This window comes from Saimiri boliviensis, chromosome 15 (assembly GCF_048565385.1).
Source record: "Saimiri boliviensis isolate mSaiBol1 chromosome 15, mSaiBol1.pri, whole genome shotgun sequence".
NCBI classification, from domain to species: Eukaryota; Metazoa; Chordata; class Mammalia; order Primates; family Cebidae; genus Saimiri; species Saimiri boliviensis.
Window position 1 is genome coordinate 40,736,547 of NC_133463.1, and position 14,147 is coordinate 40,750,693.

Here is a 14,147-nt window from a genome sequence, read left to right on the forward strand (position 1 = left end):
CCAGCTTCTAGAGGCTATCACACTTCCTGGGTCGTGACCCCTTCTTATAACAGAATGACAGAAAGGTCATTTTCAAGCTTCCACCTCTCTGGTTCTCACTCTCTCCTTCCTTATTCCACATTTAATGACTTTTTGATTACAATAGGCCCAGCCAGATATCCCAGGAAAAATTTCCCCGTGTTAAAATCAGCTGATTAACAATTCTGACCTTACTTCCCCTTTCCTATGTAAATGCACATCTTTGAGAGACCACTGTTCTGCCTACAAAAACATCTAAAAAAAGGAAAAAAAAACTGAGCTCAGATGGTTTAGAAAAGTGGCCAGTTTGTGTGTCTGTGTGTGTGTGTGTGTGTGTGTGTGTGTGGTAGAGTGGTGGTGGTGGTGTGTGTGTGTGTACACACACATGCAGAACTTCATTTCAGGCAGCAGGAAACACGTGTAGAAACCATGAGGTAGAGAGGAGAGGGCATGTGAGAGTGCTGGAAGAGAGTCGTTGTGACTGGAGTCATCTAAGAGGGAGTGCATAGAAGAGGCAGGAGAGGAAGGAGTGCCAGAGTAGGCAGGGTCTTGTAGGTGTCTGAATGTTGTTTTAAGTAGAGATGTAATGTAACCTTAAACTCTTACATTTTATATATACTGGCGACATTTGGCTTTTGAGTCCTGGAGTTCCTAGGTCAGCTCCCAGCTACTCCCTGATGCCTTTTATGGCTTTCATATCACCAATTCTCAAGGCTCAGATAGGTACTTCCAAACACCCCTCAATGTGTGAAAAGTGTGTAACTGCCCATTTCTCTGACTTTTTCTTATAACTATAATCTGGAAGCTATTAAAATAAAGAACAATGGGGCCCACATTAATGAACACATATTTGTTGCATGAAATAGGAAAAAAAAAAACACAAAAACATATATATAACTACTGATAAGAATGGTTAATTCTGCATAACATGACAGACCAAAATTGTAAAGACATTATAAATCATGTTGACAATTTGGAAAAACAGCTTGGGTGCAGTGGCTCACACCTACAATCCTAGCACTTTCAGAGACTGAGGTAGGTGGATCACTTGGGGCCATGACTTCAAAACCAGCCTGGCCAACACGACAAAACCCCATTTCTACCAAAATACAAAAGTTAGCCAGGTGTGGTGGTGCATGCCTGTAATCCCAGCTACTTGGGTGGCTGAGGCAGGAGAATCGTTTGAGCCCGAGTGGTGAAGGTTGCATTGAGCCAGGATCTCACCACTGCACTCCAGCTTGGGTGACAAAGACTCTATCTCAAAAATAGTAATAATAATTAGGTAAAATAAGCATTTGATCTCAGCTATAAAAAGATGTAAGAAATGGGAAATACTGACAATTGTTGATAGTCGTTCTCTGTGGGTGGTGGCACAGTGGGCAACTTCTACTCTAGACTACATTAACCTATCCCAAGTTTTCTACTATTTATATGTTACTTCAGTAATTGTATTTTAGGTTGGAAAAGGAACATAAGAAAATATATCCTCACTTTCACAAAAATATTAAGACATAAAAGGAAACTTACGGACTTGTAATTGAGGACAGTCAGTTTTTACTGGCAAAATTGAAACAATGATAAGTTTAGAAAGGGATGGAGCAAGATGGCAGAGTAGGGCTCTTCAGTGACTTCCCCCAGCAGAAACATCAATTTGAACAAGTATCTATGCTATAACATACCTTCACGAGTGCTAAATAAGCCATGTGAGGGATTACCCTATCTGGTTGCAGCACAATAGTAAGGAAAGTCACACTGAAGAGGATAAGAAGGGTAGTTTTATATTACCCATGTCATCCCTCCCTTAACCCTAGGAAGCACAGCAAAGAGAGACACACCATCCCTTTGGCTCCAATGCTAGGACAGCCAAAGTAAAACCCAACACTGGTGAGAACATCACAACCCCATATTCCAGGCTGCTACCCAGGGACTGAAGCTCTAGACCCAGCATGGTGCCAAGCTGGAACAAATAGCCCCAGGCTTCAGGCTTTCATGACAAACTCAATCTCTGGGCTGCACTAATGCCAGGCTGATGTCAACAGCCCAGGGCTCTGGGTAGCCCACAATACCAGGGATATCTCAATGCACTTTGGCTTCAGATGTGCACCACTCCTGTGCTGGGCACATCTGCCCCAACCTTCTGGCCTGCCCCAGTGCTCAAAGTGCTGAAAGGAACCCTATTAAGCAAGAATACCAAATCCAACAAAGCTGTCCTTCAGAAATGAAGAAGAGATAAAGCCTGTTCCAGAAAAATGAAGATGAGGGAATTCATGACTACCAGAATTGTTTTACAAGAAATGGTAAAGGAATGTCTTCAAGCTCAAAAAACAAGGATGCTAAGGAGTAACACACACTGACAAAGATTTAAGTGATTTACACAGCATCATCACAGAATTAAAGTATTCTGGAGTTTGTGTAAAAGTTAAAAAACAAATTAAAAATCACAATAGCCACAATAATTTGTTAAGCAATAGAAAATATAAAAAGATAAAACTCATGACGTAAAATATTTAGAATGTGGAGAGCTGACTGGAATAAAAGCGTAGAGGCTTTTTTGTTAGACTTTTTTTTTTTTTTTGGTTGTTTTGTTTGTTTGTTTGCATTCAAAGTTGTTATCAGCTTGAAACACCCCATTGTAAGATTTTTTTTTTTTGTAAGCCTCATGGTAACAGCAAAGCAAAAACCTATAGCAGATACATAAAAAAGCAAGGAATGAAAATAGACCACTGGACAACATAATTTAGCCACAAAAGAAGATAGAAAGAAAAGAAGAAAATATCTAGGTAGCAACTAGAAAACAACAAAATGACAGTATTAAGTCCTTACCTATCAGTGATAAACTTGAATGTAAGTGGATTAAGTTCTCCAATAAAAAGAATAAATAGTTAAATGGATTTTTTAAAAAAGACTCAACTTTATGCTACCTGTAAGAAGCTTGCTTCACCTTTAAGGACATAGACTGAAAATGAAGGAATGGACAAAGATACTCCATGCAAATAGAAACCAAAAGAAAGCAGGAGTGACTATACATATATCAAATTAAATAGATTTTAATTCAAAAACTAAAAAGATACAAAGAAGGTCACTATAATAATAAAAGGGTCGATTCAGCAACAGAAGATATAATAATCGTAAATGTGTGAACCCAATATTGCAGCACCTAAATATATAAAGAAAACATTAATAAATCTGAAGGGAGAGATAAATAGTAATACTACAATAGTAGGGGATTTCAACAGCTCACTTTCAGCAATGGACAGATCATAGAGAAAATAAGAAAACCTAAAACTTAAACTATACTCTAGATCAAATGAACTTAACATCCATCCAAGAGTAGTAGAATTCACATTCTTCTCAACTACACATGGAACATTCTCCAGGACAGATTATATATGAGGCCAAAAAAAATCATAACAAATTATAAAAGACTGAGATAATTTAATTACAAGTATCTTTTCTGACCACAGTCATTAACAAGAGAAACTACAGAATATTCGCAAATAGATGGAAATTTAAAACAAAAAACATGCTCTTAAACAACTAATGACTCAATGAAGAAATATAAAAGGAAACTGAAAAATATTTTAACAAATGAAAATGGAAACAATATAACAAAATCTATGGAATACAGCAAAAGCAGTTCTAACGGGTTTTTTTTGTTTGTTTGTTTTAATGCTTGGACTGTTAGAGAAAACTAGGAGGGAATTTTATAGCAACAAATGTCTACATCAAAAAAGATCTCAAATAACCTAACGTACTTCAAGGAACTAGAAAGACAAGAACAAACCAGGCCCAAATTTAGTAGAAAAAAGAAAATAATAATGATTGGGGCAGGAATAAATTAAACAGAGGCTAGAAAAACAGATCAACAAAACTGAGTTGTTTTCTGTTTTTGTTTGTTTTGAATTTCAACCTTTATTTTAGATAGAGGGGATACATGTGCAGGTTTGTGACACTGGTACATGATGCTGAGGTTTGGGGTACAGATCCTGTACCATGATACCCAGTGACCATGATACCCAACTGATGGTCTTTTCAATCCACACTCCCTTCCCTGCTTCTCTTCTCAGGTAGTATATAGTGTCTATTGACCCCATCTTTATGTCCATATATACTCAGTGTTTAGCTGCCACTTAAAAATAAGAACATGCCATATTTGGTTTTCTGTTCCTGTGTTAATTCACTTAGGATTATGGCCTCTAGCTGTATCCCTGTTGCTCCAAAGGACATAATTTCATTCTTTTTATGTCTGTGTAGTATTCCATGCCGTATACATACCACATTTTCTTTATCCAGTCCACCCTTGATGGGCACCTAGGTTGGTTCCATGTCTCTGCTACTATGAAAAAACACTGCAATGAAGATGTGAGTACATGTGTTTTTTTGGTAGAAGGATTTGTTTTCTTCTGGGTACATACCCAGTAATGGGATTGCTGGGTTGAATGGTAGTTCAATTCTTAGTTCTTTGAGAAATCTGCAAACAACTTTCCACAGTGGCTGAACTAATTTACATTAGCACCAACAGAGTATAAATATTACATTTTCTCCACAGCCTTGCCAGTATGTTATTATCTGACTTTTTAATAACAGGTGTTCTGGCTAATGTGACACAGTATCTCACTATGGTTTTAATTTGCATCTCTCTGATGATAAGTGATGATAAGCATTTTTTTCATGTTTGTTGGCCACTTGTATATCTTCTTTTGAGAAGTGTCTGTTAATATCCTCCCCACTCCCCTTTTTTTTTGAGACACGGTCTTGCCCTGTTGCCAAGGCTGGGGTGTAGTCATGCAATCTCAGGTCACTGCAACCTCTGCCTCCCACGTTTCCCATTTTGCAAGGGGGTTGTTTCTTACTTGCTGATTTATTTTAGTTCCTTATAGATTCCTTATAGATCTGACCTCATCAGATGCATAGTTAGCAAATATTTTCTCCTATTCTGGAGGTTGTCTGTTTACTGTGTAGGCTAACGTTTCTTTTGCTGTGCAGAATATCTTTAGTTTAATTAGGTCCCACTTGTCAATTTTTGTTTTTGTTGCTATTGCTTTTGGGGATGTAGCTAAAAATTCTTTGCCAAGTCCCGTACTGAGAAGGCGTATTTCCTAGGTTTTCTTCCAGATTTTTTATAGTTTGACATCTTACATTAAGTCTTTAATCCATCTTAATTTTTTTTATAGGGTGAAAGGTAGGGGTCCAGTTTCATTCTTTGGCATATGAATAGCCAGTTATCCCAGCACTATTTATTGAACAGGGAATCCTTTCCCAATTGCTTTTTTTTGTTGGATTTGTTGAAAATTAGATGGGTGTAGTGTGCAGATTTATTTCTGGGTTCTCTATTCTGTTCCATTGGTCTATGTGTCTGTTTTTGTACCAATACCATGCTGTTTTGATTACTGTAGCCTTATAGTGTAGTGTAGTGTAGTATAGTATAGTATAGTATAGTATAGTATAGTATAGTATAGTATAGTATAGTATAGTATAGTTTGAAGGCAGGTAATGTGATGCTTAAGATTGCTATTTGGGCCTTTTCTTGGTTCCATATACATCTTAGAGTAGTTTTTGGTAATTCTGTGACATTTGGTAGTTTGATAAGAATAGCATTGAATCTGTAAATTGTCTTAGGTAGGAGAGCTATTTTAAAGATATTGATTGTTCCAGTCCATGAGCATGAAATGTTTTTCCATTCATCTATGTCATCTCTGATGTCTCTCACCAGTGTTTTACAGTTCTCCTTGTGGAGATCTTTCATGTTATTGATTAACTGTATTCCTAGGTACTTGAATTTTTTTGTGGCAATTGTAAACAGGATTGTGTTCTTGAGTCTCAGCTTGAATGTTACTGGTGTACAGAAATGCTACTAATTTTTTTTTTTGCATTGATTTTTGAATCCTGAAACTTTGATGGAGTCATTTATCAGTATTAGGAGCTTTTTGGCAGTCTTTAGGGCTTTCTAGGTATAAAATCATATCATCAGCAAAGAGAAATAATCTGACTTCCTTTCTTATTTGGATGCCCTGTAATTATATATTTTTTACTACTATATAGCTTTTGTCTCCTGAGAATTATTTCTTCCATTTAGCCAAATGCCTTGCATTTAATAGATGTTTAATGATAGGCTTCATATTTTATTTTAGTTTTCTCTATTTCCACAGTTAACAAAGGCTTTGTATTTTTTATTTTTTTATTTTTATTTATTTATTTATTTTTGAGACAAAGTTTCGCTCTTGTTACTCAGGCTGGAGTGCAATGGCATGATCTCGGCTCACCACAACCTCCGCCTCCTGGGTTCAGGTAATTCTCCTGCCTCAGCCTCCTGAGTAGCTGGGATTACAGGCACACACCACATGCCCAGCTAATGTTTTGTATTTTTAGTAGAGGCGGGGTTTTGCCATGTTGACCAGGATGGTCTCAATCTCTTGACCTCATGATCCACCCGTCTCGGCCTCCCAAAGTGCTGGGATTACAGGCTTGAGCCACTGCGCACGGCAGGCTTTGTATTTTTAAGCAGTTTTAAATTCACACTGATATTGACCAAAATGTACAGAAAGCTCCCATATGCCCCTGGCCCCGGCTCATACACAACCTTCCCCACTATCAGTGTCCTGCACCAGAGTGGTACATTTGTTACAGTTGATGAACCTACACGTGATTATCATCCAAAATCCATAGTTTACATTAGGGTTAACTCTTGCTATTTTACACTGTGAGTTTTGACAAATGCACAATGACATGTATTCATCATTGAGACGTCAAACACCACCTCTGGAGGTCTGGCCTGCAGATCCTGACCCACTGATGGATGAATGAATGCACTCGCACACTGTACAATGATTCAAGTGGGCTAGGGAAGGTCATTGGCTGCTTTCAGAGGGCGAAATCAATCGACCAAGACTCCCTCTCCATCATTACATTTATTCAGTCAGATTTTACAACAGAGGTTCTAAGTTAACACATTTGTGGATAATTAACAAGGTTAAAAGAGCGGTTTTATGAATGATCAAAGCTTTAGGTTCCAGGGCCCAGAGTAAACACTACTAACAGGTAATTCCCCTTCGATCTCTGCCCCCTCCCCCAGGACCATCCAGCACAAAGTTTACATGAGTAAACAGAGTAGAGACAAAGGGATCTAAGGTAAAAGGACTTAAACTGGGAAACCTTTTATCATCTCTATCTCTTTCCTATCTAATGTAAATGAGCCGGCTGCCTTCAGTCTGCCCCAATAAAACCTTTCGGACTTCCAAAAGTTTTGAGACTAATCTATAACTTTCCCTAATCTTTCTTTAATATTTTGCCAGCCACCCCAAGGGAATCTCAACACATCATTATGGTACCACACAGAATAGCTTCACTACTCTAAAAATAGTCTTATTCATCCTCCCTTCCCTCTAGCCTCTGGCAACCACTGATATTTTACTGTCTTCTTAGTTTTGCCTTTTTCAGAATGTCATATAGCTGGAATCATACAGTTCATAGCCTTTTCAGATTGGCTTCTTTCACTTAGTAATATGCATTTAAAATTCCTCCATATCTTTTCATGAATAATATTACATTGTCTGGATGTACAGCATTTATACATTTGCCTACTGAAGAATATCTTGGTTGCTTCCCAAGTTTTAGCAATTATGAATTAAGCTGCTATGAATATTCATGTGTAGGTTTCTGTGTAGTCATGAGTTTTCAACTCTTTTGGCTAATATCATGCAACACAGTTACTGGATTGTATGGTAAGAGTATATTTAGTTTTCTAAGAAATTGTCAAGTTGTATTCCCACGTGGCTATACCATTTTGCTCTTCATCATCAATGAATGAGAGTTCCTGTTGCTCCACACCCTTGCTAGCTTTTAGTGTTGTCAGTCTTTTGGATTTTCACCATTCTAATAAATATGCAATGGTATCTCATTGTTGATAGTTTGTGGCAAAATACATAAAACATCAAATTTATCATCTTAATCATTTTAAGTGTACAGTTTAGTATTAGATACATTCTCAATGTTGGACAAACAATCATCAGAACGCTTCATCCTGCAAACCTGAAACTTTATACACATTATATCAGTTTGCTAGGGCTGCCCAAACAAAGTGCCACAGGCTGGGTGGTTGAAACAACAAAAATTTATTTTCTCACAGTCTGGAAGCTAGAAGTCCAAGATCAATGCATTGGCCCATTCGGTTTCTTCAGAGGCCTTGCTCCTTGCTTACAGATAGTTGCCTTCTTGCTGGGTCTTCATATGGTCTTTCCTCTGGGTGGCAGCGTCTGTTGTGTCTCTTTGTATGTACAAATTTCCACTTTCTCATAAGGACCCCAGTCAGATTGGATCAGGTCATGGCTTAATTTTAGCTTAATTATCTTTCAAAGGCCCTATCTCCAAATATAATCACATTCTGAGGTATGGAAGTTCTTCAACATACGAATTTTGGGGGACACATTTCAGTGTATAACATCCATTAAGCAATAAATTCCATTCTCTCTTCCCTCAAAACCTGGTACTTACTCTTCTACTTTCTGCCTCTATGAATCTGACTACTCTAGGTACTTCATATAAGTGGAATCATACAGTATTTGTCTTTTGGTGACAGGGTTATTTCACCAGCTTTATGTCCTAAAAGTTCACCATGTTGTAGCATATGTCAGCATTTTCTTTCTTTCTAAGCCTGAAGAATATTCCATTGTATATATAACACATTGTATTAAGCTACTCATCTATTGATGGACATTGGAACTGCATGCACATTTTGGCTATTATGAATGCTGCTGTTATGAACACAGGTGTATACTTACCTTTGTGAGACCCTGCCGTGTGTGTGTGTGTGTGTGTGTGTGTGTGTGTAAGTGATTGAGTTTTGCTCTTGTTACCCAGGCTGGAGTTCAATGGCATGATCTTGGCTAACTGCAACCTCCACCTCCCAGGTTCAAGCAATTCTCCTGCCTTAGCCTCCCAAGTAGCTGGGATTACAGGCATGTACCACACGCCTGGCTAATTTTGTATTTTTAGTAGAGATGGGGTTTCTCTATGTTGGTCAGGCTGGGCTTAAACTCCTGACCTCAAGTAATCCACCCGCCTTGGCCTCCCAAAGTGCTGGGATTACAAGTGTGGGCCACCATGCCCGGCCTAGAGACCCTACTTTGAATTCTTTGGGTATACACCCAGGAGTGGAGGTGTCCCAAGAATTTGTAAGCATGCACTAAAGTTCTGGCTATCCTACCCACATATCTCTCCTTAGGCTAATTCTACCTTAAAATGTTTGCCTGGTATTACAAACTAAGGTCTTAAATTATTTATTTATTGCAGGATATGTCTAAACCAGGCTATCATAAATGGATATGCGTCAGGAACCTGTCAGATAAGAAGCACCATAAATACTTTATCACATTAACTCAGGTGTTATTCAGGTAATTTGTAAGTTAAACAATTATAATAAAGGAGATAAGCAATCTTTCTCATGCTTAAAAAAGTTCAAGGTGACACCAAAATGTCAAAATGTAGAAATTTAGTTCTAACTTACATTTTCAAAACAACATAGATACGTAGTCATGACTGTCTTAACAGTTGTTCAAATTCTTAACTGTAAGTGGAATCCTAGTTTAATTTGTGCAATAATATAGAATTTGCCACCAATACCCTCATTTTCAATGCAGGAGCACAGTATCTCCCTCTTTTCCACCATGGGCAGAAGAGTAAGAATAATCATGCATTTTTCCATGCCCTTACACAAACGGAAACCTACCTATGTACATTTATTTTTGAAGACTACTGAAAAGTGGCATAACATAGAGAATAACAACAAATGGTCTAGGTTCAAATCCTAGCTCTCACTTTCTACTGTATAACACTGGGCAAGTTATCTAACCTGTCTTGGCCTACTTAACTAGCAGTTTCTAAGCTGTGAAATGGGGCTATTCTGCAGAAAACGTATTGGCTACAGTAAGCTCTTGATATATATTATCTATTAACAGCATAAACTGGCAAACCACAAAGCTTGAAATAACCATAATATAATTTCTTCTCTCACTGGAGTAAAGAAATAACTAGCCCACCTCCGCTACTGTAAATGAGACTATATGGTGTGGGTGAAGCTGCAGAGATAATGAATAAACTTTTCTCAAATCACTTTCAGTGAATTTTTATTGCCTCCTAAATGTTAAGTTATACTGTTGAGATTCACTCAGGGTGGCTTGCAAATTATTATGGAAAATATTAGGGAAAGTTATAGATTTCAAAAGGTCTCAAACCTTTTGGAAGGCCTAAAGGTTTTACTGGAACAGGTTGAAGGCAGCCGGTCCATTAAAATAGGGAGAAGATAGGGACATTAAGAGTCTTTCTCAGTTTAAGTCTGTTTATCCCAAATCCCTTTGTCTCTACTCTGTTTACTCATGCAAATTTTGTGCTGGATGGTCATCTCAGGGGGAGATCAAAGGGGAATTACCTGTTAATAGTTTTTACTCTGGGCCTGGAACCTAAAGCTTTTATCATTCCTAAAACCACTGTTTTAACCATGTTAATTATCCACCGGTGTGTTAACTTAGAACCTCCGTTATAAAATCTGATTGAATAAATGTAATGATGGAGAGGGAGTCTTGGTCGATTGGCGTGGTTCGCCCTGTGAAAGCAGCTGAAGATGGGCCAGGCACTGTGGCTCATGCCTATAATCCTAGCACATTGGGAGGCTAAGTCCAGTGGATCATGACGTTGGGAGTTCAAAACCAGCCTGGCCAAGAGAGTGAAATCCTGTCTCTACTAAAAATACAAAAATTAGCCGGGTGCTGAGACTGCAGTATTGCACTCCAGCTGAAGTGACAGAGTGAGACCCCATCTCAAAAAAAAAAAAAAAAAAAAAAGCAGCCAACGACTATCCTTAGCCCACTTGTTATGAAATATCAAACTGTACATCCTACTCACTGACTCTGTGACTTCCGTAGGGCCATTACATGACCACAGATGAAACAGGAGGAAGCTAAAGAATTTCAAGTCAAGAAAGGGCAAAGTTCCACCATACCCTGAGGCAAATTGTGGGAGAAGCCCTCAAAATCTGGCCATCAGAGTTCAGTTTTATCTGGAAAACCCCAAACTTCCCTGATTTTCTTACACTAAAGTTGCAGGCTACAGTTGAATTTCTAGATTTTGAACAGCAGTTTGCAACCTGTGCTTTGTAACATCTCTGGCTTTCTCTGACAACTTCATGACTTTCTGAAATTCTTTAAACAGAGTCCATTTTAATTCACTAAAATTTAAATACTACATATGCCATAAATCACTTTCAGGGAGAGAAAGGAAGAAGGGCCTGTGGTAAAAAAGAGATCGAGGAACTTCCAGAGGTGGGAAAAAATTCCAGGAATAACATTTCAAAAAGAAAACAGGAGAAATTACTTACCAAAATACAAAATATATACAGCATGCCTCACTTGCATGAAGTTAACAATTTAGATAATTCAATTCAACAATCACTGACTGAACACCAACTACATCTAGGGAAAGCAGAAGGCATTGAAAGATCTACTTCCCCTTGGGTTACACTAGAGGAGGGCCCCTAGCAGAAGAGAGGGAGAGCTGGCCCTTGCAAGCCTAGTCCTTACATTCAGGGAGGTTCCATTGCTTTATGCAGAGCCTGGAGGATGCAGTGACACTCTGAAGCCAGGTAAGGTGGTCCAGGCACTCCCCAGCTGCTGGGGTAAATCCTCCAAGTAAGGCCACATTTAGGCAGCAAAGGGGTTTGCAGTGATTACTGACCAGTTAGTGTTTTTTGTTTGTTTCTAAAACTTTGGCTCTTACTTAAACTTGGCGCACAGAGTGATCGCATTCTCTTTATTCTGAGCGACGTTGAATTCTTCCAAATCCTGCCTAGATCGGTTGTCATTCTGTAGGTTTCTGTGTAGTCATGAGTTTTCAACTCTTTTGGCTAATATCATGCAACACAGTTACTGGATTGTATGGTAAGAGTATATTTAGTTTTCTAAGAAATTGTCAAGTTGTATTCCCACGTGGCTATACCATTTTGCTCTTCATCATCAATGAATGAGAGTTCCTGTTGCTCCACACCCTTGCTAGCTTTTAGTGTTGTCAGTCTTTTGGATTTTCACCATTCTAATAAATATGCAATGGTATCTCATTGTTGATAGTTTGTGGCAAAATACATAAAACATCAAATTTATCATCTTAATCATTTTAAGTGTACAGTTTAGTATTAGATACATTCTCAATGTTGGACAAACAATCATCAGAACGCTTCATCCTGCAAACCTGAAACTTTATACACATTATATCAGTTTTGCTAGGGCTGCCCAAACAAAGTGCCACAGGCTGGGTGGTTGAAACAACAAAAATTTATTTTCTCACAGTCTGGAAGCTAGAAGTCCAAGATCAATCCTGCCTAGAACAGCTTTTGATGCTTGCTCCTGTTTGAAAAATCTGAACGCAGTGAAGGACGAGGCAGGGAGAGAGTTTACTGAGCACTTCCACCTCTTTGAGAGAAAAGTTGTAAAATACCCTTTTTCGTGTGATAGTAGATCTCACTTTTAGAAAAAGACACATGCCAAATGAAGTCAAAAATCAAATACCCCTCCTAACTATCAGGGTGATGAAGTGCACGAGGAAATTTTTTTATTAGCATTATTATTTTATCGGGGAGGGGCATGGAAAGAAGTAAATTTTTTCCCCTTTCATCCGGTAGAGATGGCAGACTGGATTCTTTTTTCCTCCTTTTTATTTAAACTAAAGGAACATGGTTCCAACTGGAATCGCCTATTAAAACCATCAATTATTAACAGCAAAATCGATATCCGCAGTGTCTCCGGGCAAAGCGCCCGTTACCCCCTAAGCCTCTGCCACAGGTGGACGCGGAGCAACAGACATTCGTTCGCCCTCAGGTCCCTGCGCCGGGAGACAGAAGCCACGCGGGCGCGCTCGAGGTGCAGGGCTCTTTGTCGAGAGTCCAGCGTGGCGCCGGGCCCCATTGGTTACGCGTCCGCTCGGGGCCATCCTGGTCCCTCGTCCCTCCCCCATCCCGGCGTCCCGGACCCGGGCGCAGGCCACATGGTCCTCGGATCGCCCGGTCCGGGATCCCCGCAGGGCGCGTCCACACCATGCCGCCAGACCCACGCCGCGAGGGGCTGGGCTTCCCCGGGGGCCACGGGTTCCGAAGTCCGCCCCCGTCCCCGCCTCCCGAGCTCACCGCTTTGAGATCCAGAACGCCGTCCTTGGCCTCCTGCAACAGCGACACGAACTTGGTGGTGAGGAGCCCCAGGCTCTTCTCGTGCCTGCTGCTGCCGCCCCCAGCGCCCCCAAGCTGCTGCTGCGACGGCGGCTGGGGCGCCTGCGCCTGCGGAGGCTGCGGCTGCGGCCGCTGGCCCTGCCCCTGCCCTGGCGGTGCCTGCTGGCCGGAGCTCGCGGGCTCCGCCGCCGCCATCGCGTCCCGGTCCCGCGGTGGTCGGGCCCCCGCGCACTTTCGCTCGCCGGCCCCGCCCGCGGCCACCTGCTGGGTCGGCTCCGCCGCTGCCGCTTCCCCGCCCTCCGAGAGCTGCAGTGCGGGTCGCGGGCTGCTGCAAACAACAGGTGTGCGGCGCCCACGGGAGCCGGGGCCGCTTGTCACCCCGGGCCTCCGCCCCCTCCCCAAGCCCAAGGAAGCGTGAATGAGGCCCACGACCAAGGGGGGAGGGGGTGGAAGCGAGAAGGGGCTGAGAGGGGTGGGGACCTGAGTTTAAATGGCAGGAAGTGACGCGCCGCCCGCCGTTGCCTAGAAACACATTTTTCTGTAGGAAGGAGGAGAGCACGAGGAGGAGGAGGGGCGTCGGCGCGAGGGTTTCACACTCGCCTCCCGGGCGTTCGCGAGCTGCCCCGAGGAATGGTGATCCCACGCGGCAAAGCAGGGAGGAAGGAAAAAAGGAGACGAAAGAAAAAAGACTTTTACCTGGACAGAAAGTCACGATGCCCAGAGGCCAAACGCTTCTGAGCCGTGAAGTTGGTTGGCTGCTCAGTTTGCAGGGCTGCAGGAGATCAGCGGTCGGTCACTTACTTTTACTGGACGGTTTCTGCTATCTTGCTCTTTTCGAGCTCTAGCATCGTTTGCAAATATTTGTATGGGAAAAGGCATTGTGGAGTTTCAGGGCTGGTTTTCGTCAGTCCTTTCCCAAGCCTTT

The 14,147-nt window shown here is 41.0% G+C and overlaps 1 protein-coding gene across 2 annotated transcripts in view; it reads right to left on the minus strand.

Annotated features, from left to right (window-relative positions):
* E2F5 (E2F transcription factor 5) overlaps positions 1 to 13,707 on the minus strand; it is a 38,852-nt gene extending 25,145 nt beyond the window's left edge. For both annotated transcript variants that reach the window (XM_074386914.1, XM_074386913.1), the window contains exon 1: positions 13,184 to 13,707. In XM_074386914.1, coding sequence (XP_074243015.1) covers positions 13,184 to 13,417 — 234 coding nt within the window. In that variant the 5' untranslated portion in view covers positions 13,418 to 13,707. The remainder of the gene's footprint in view (positions 1 to 13,183) is intronic.
* Between the last annotated feature and the right edge of the window lie 440 nt (positions 13,708 to 14,147).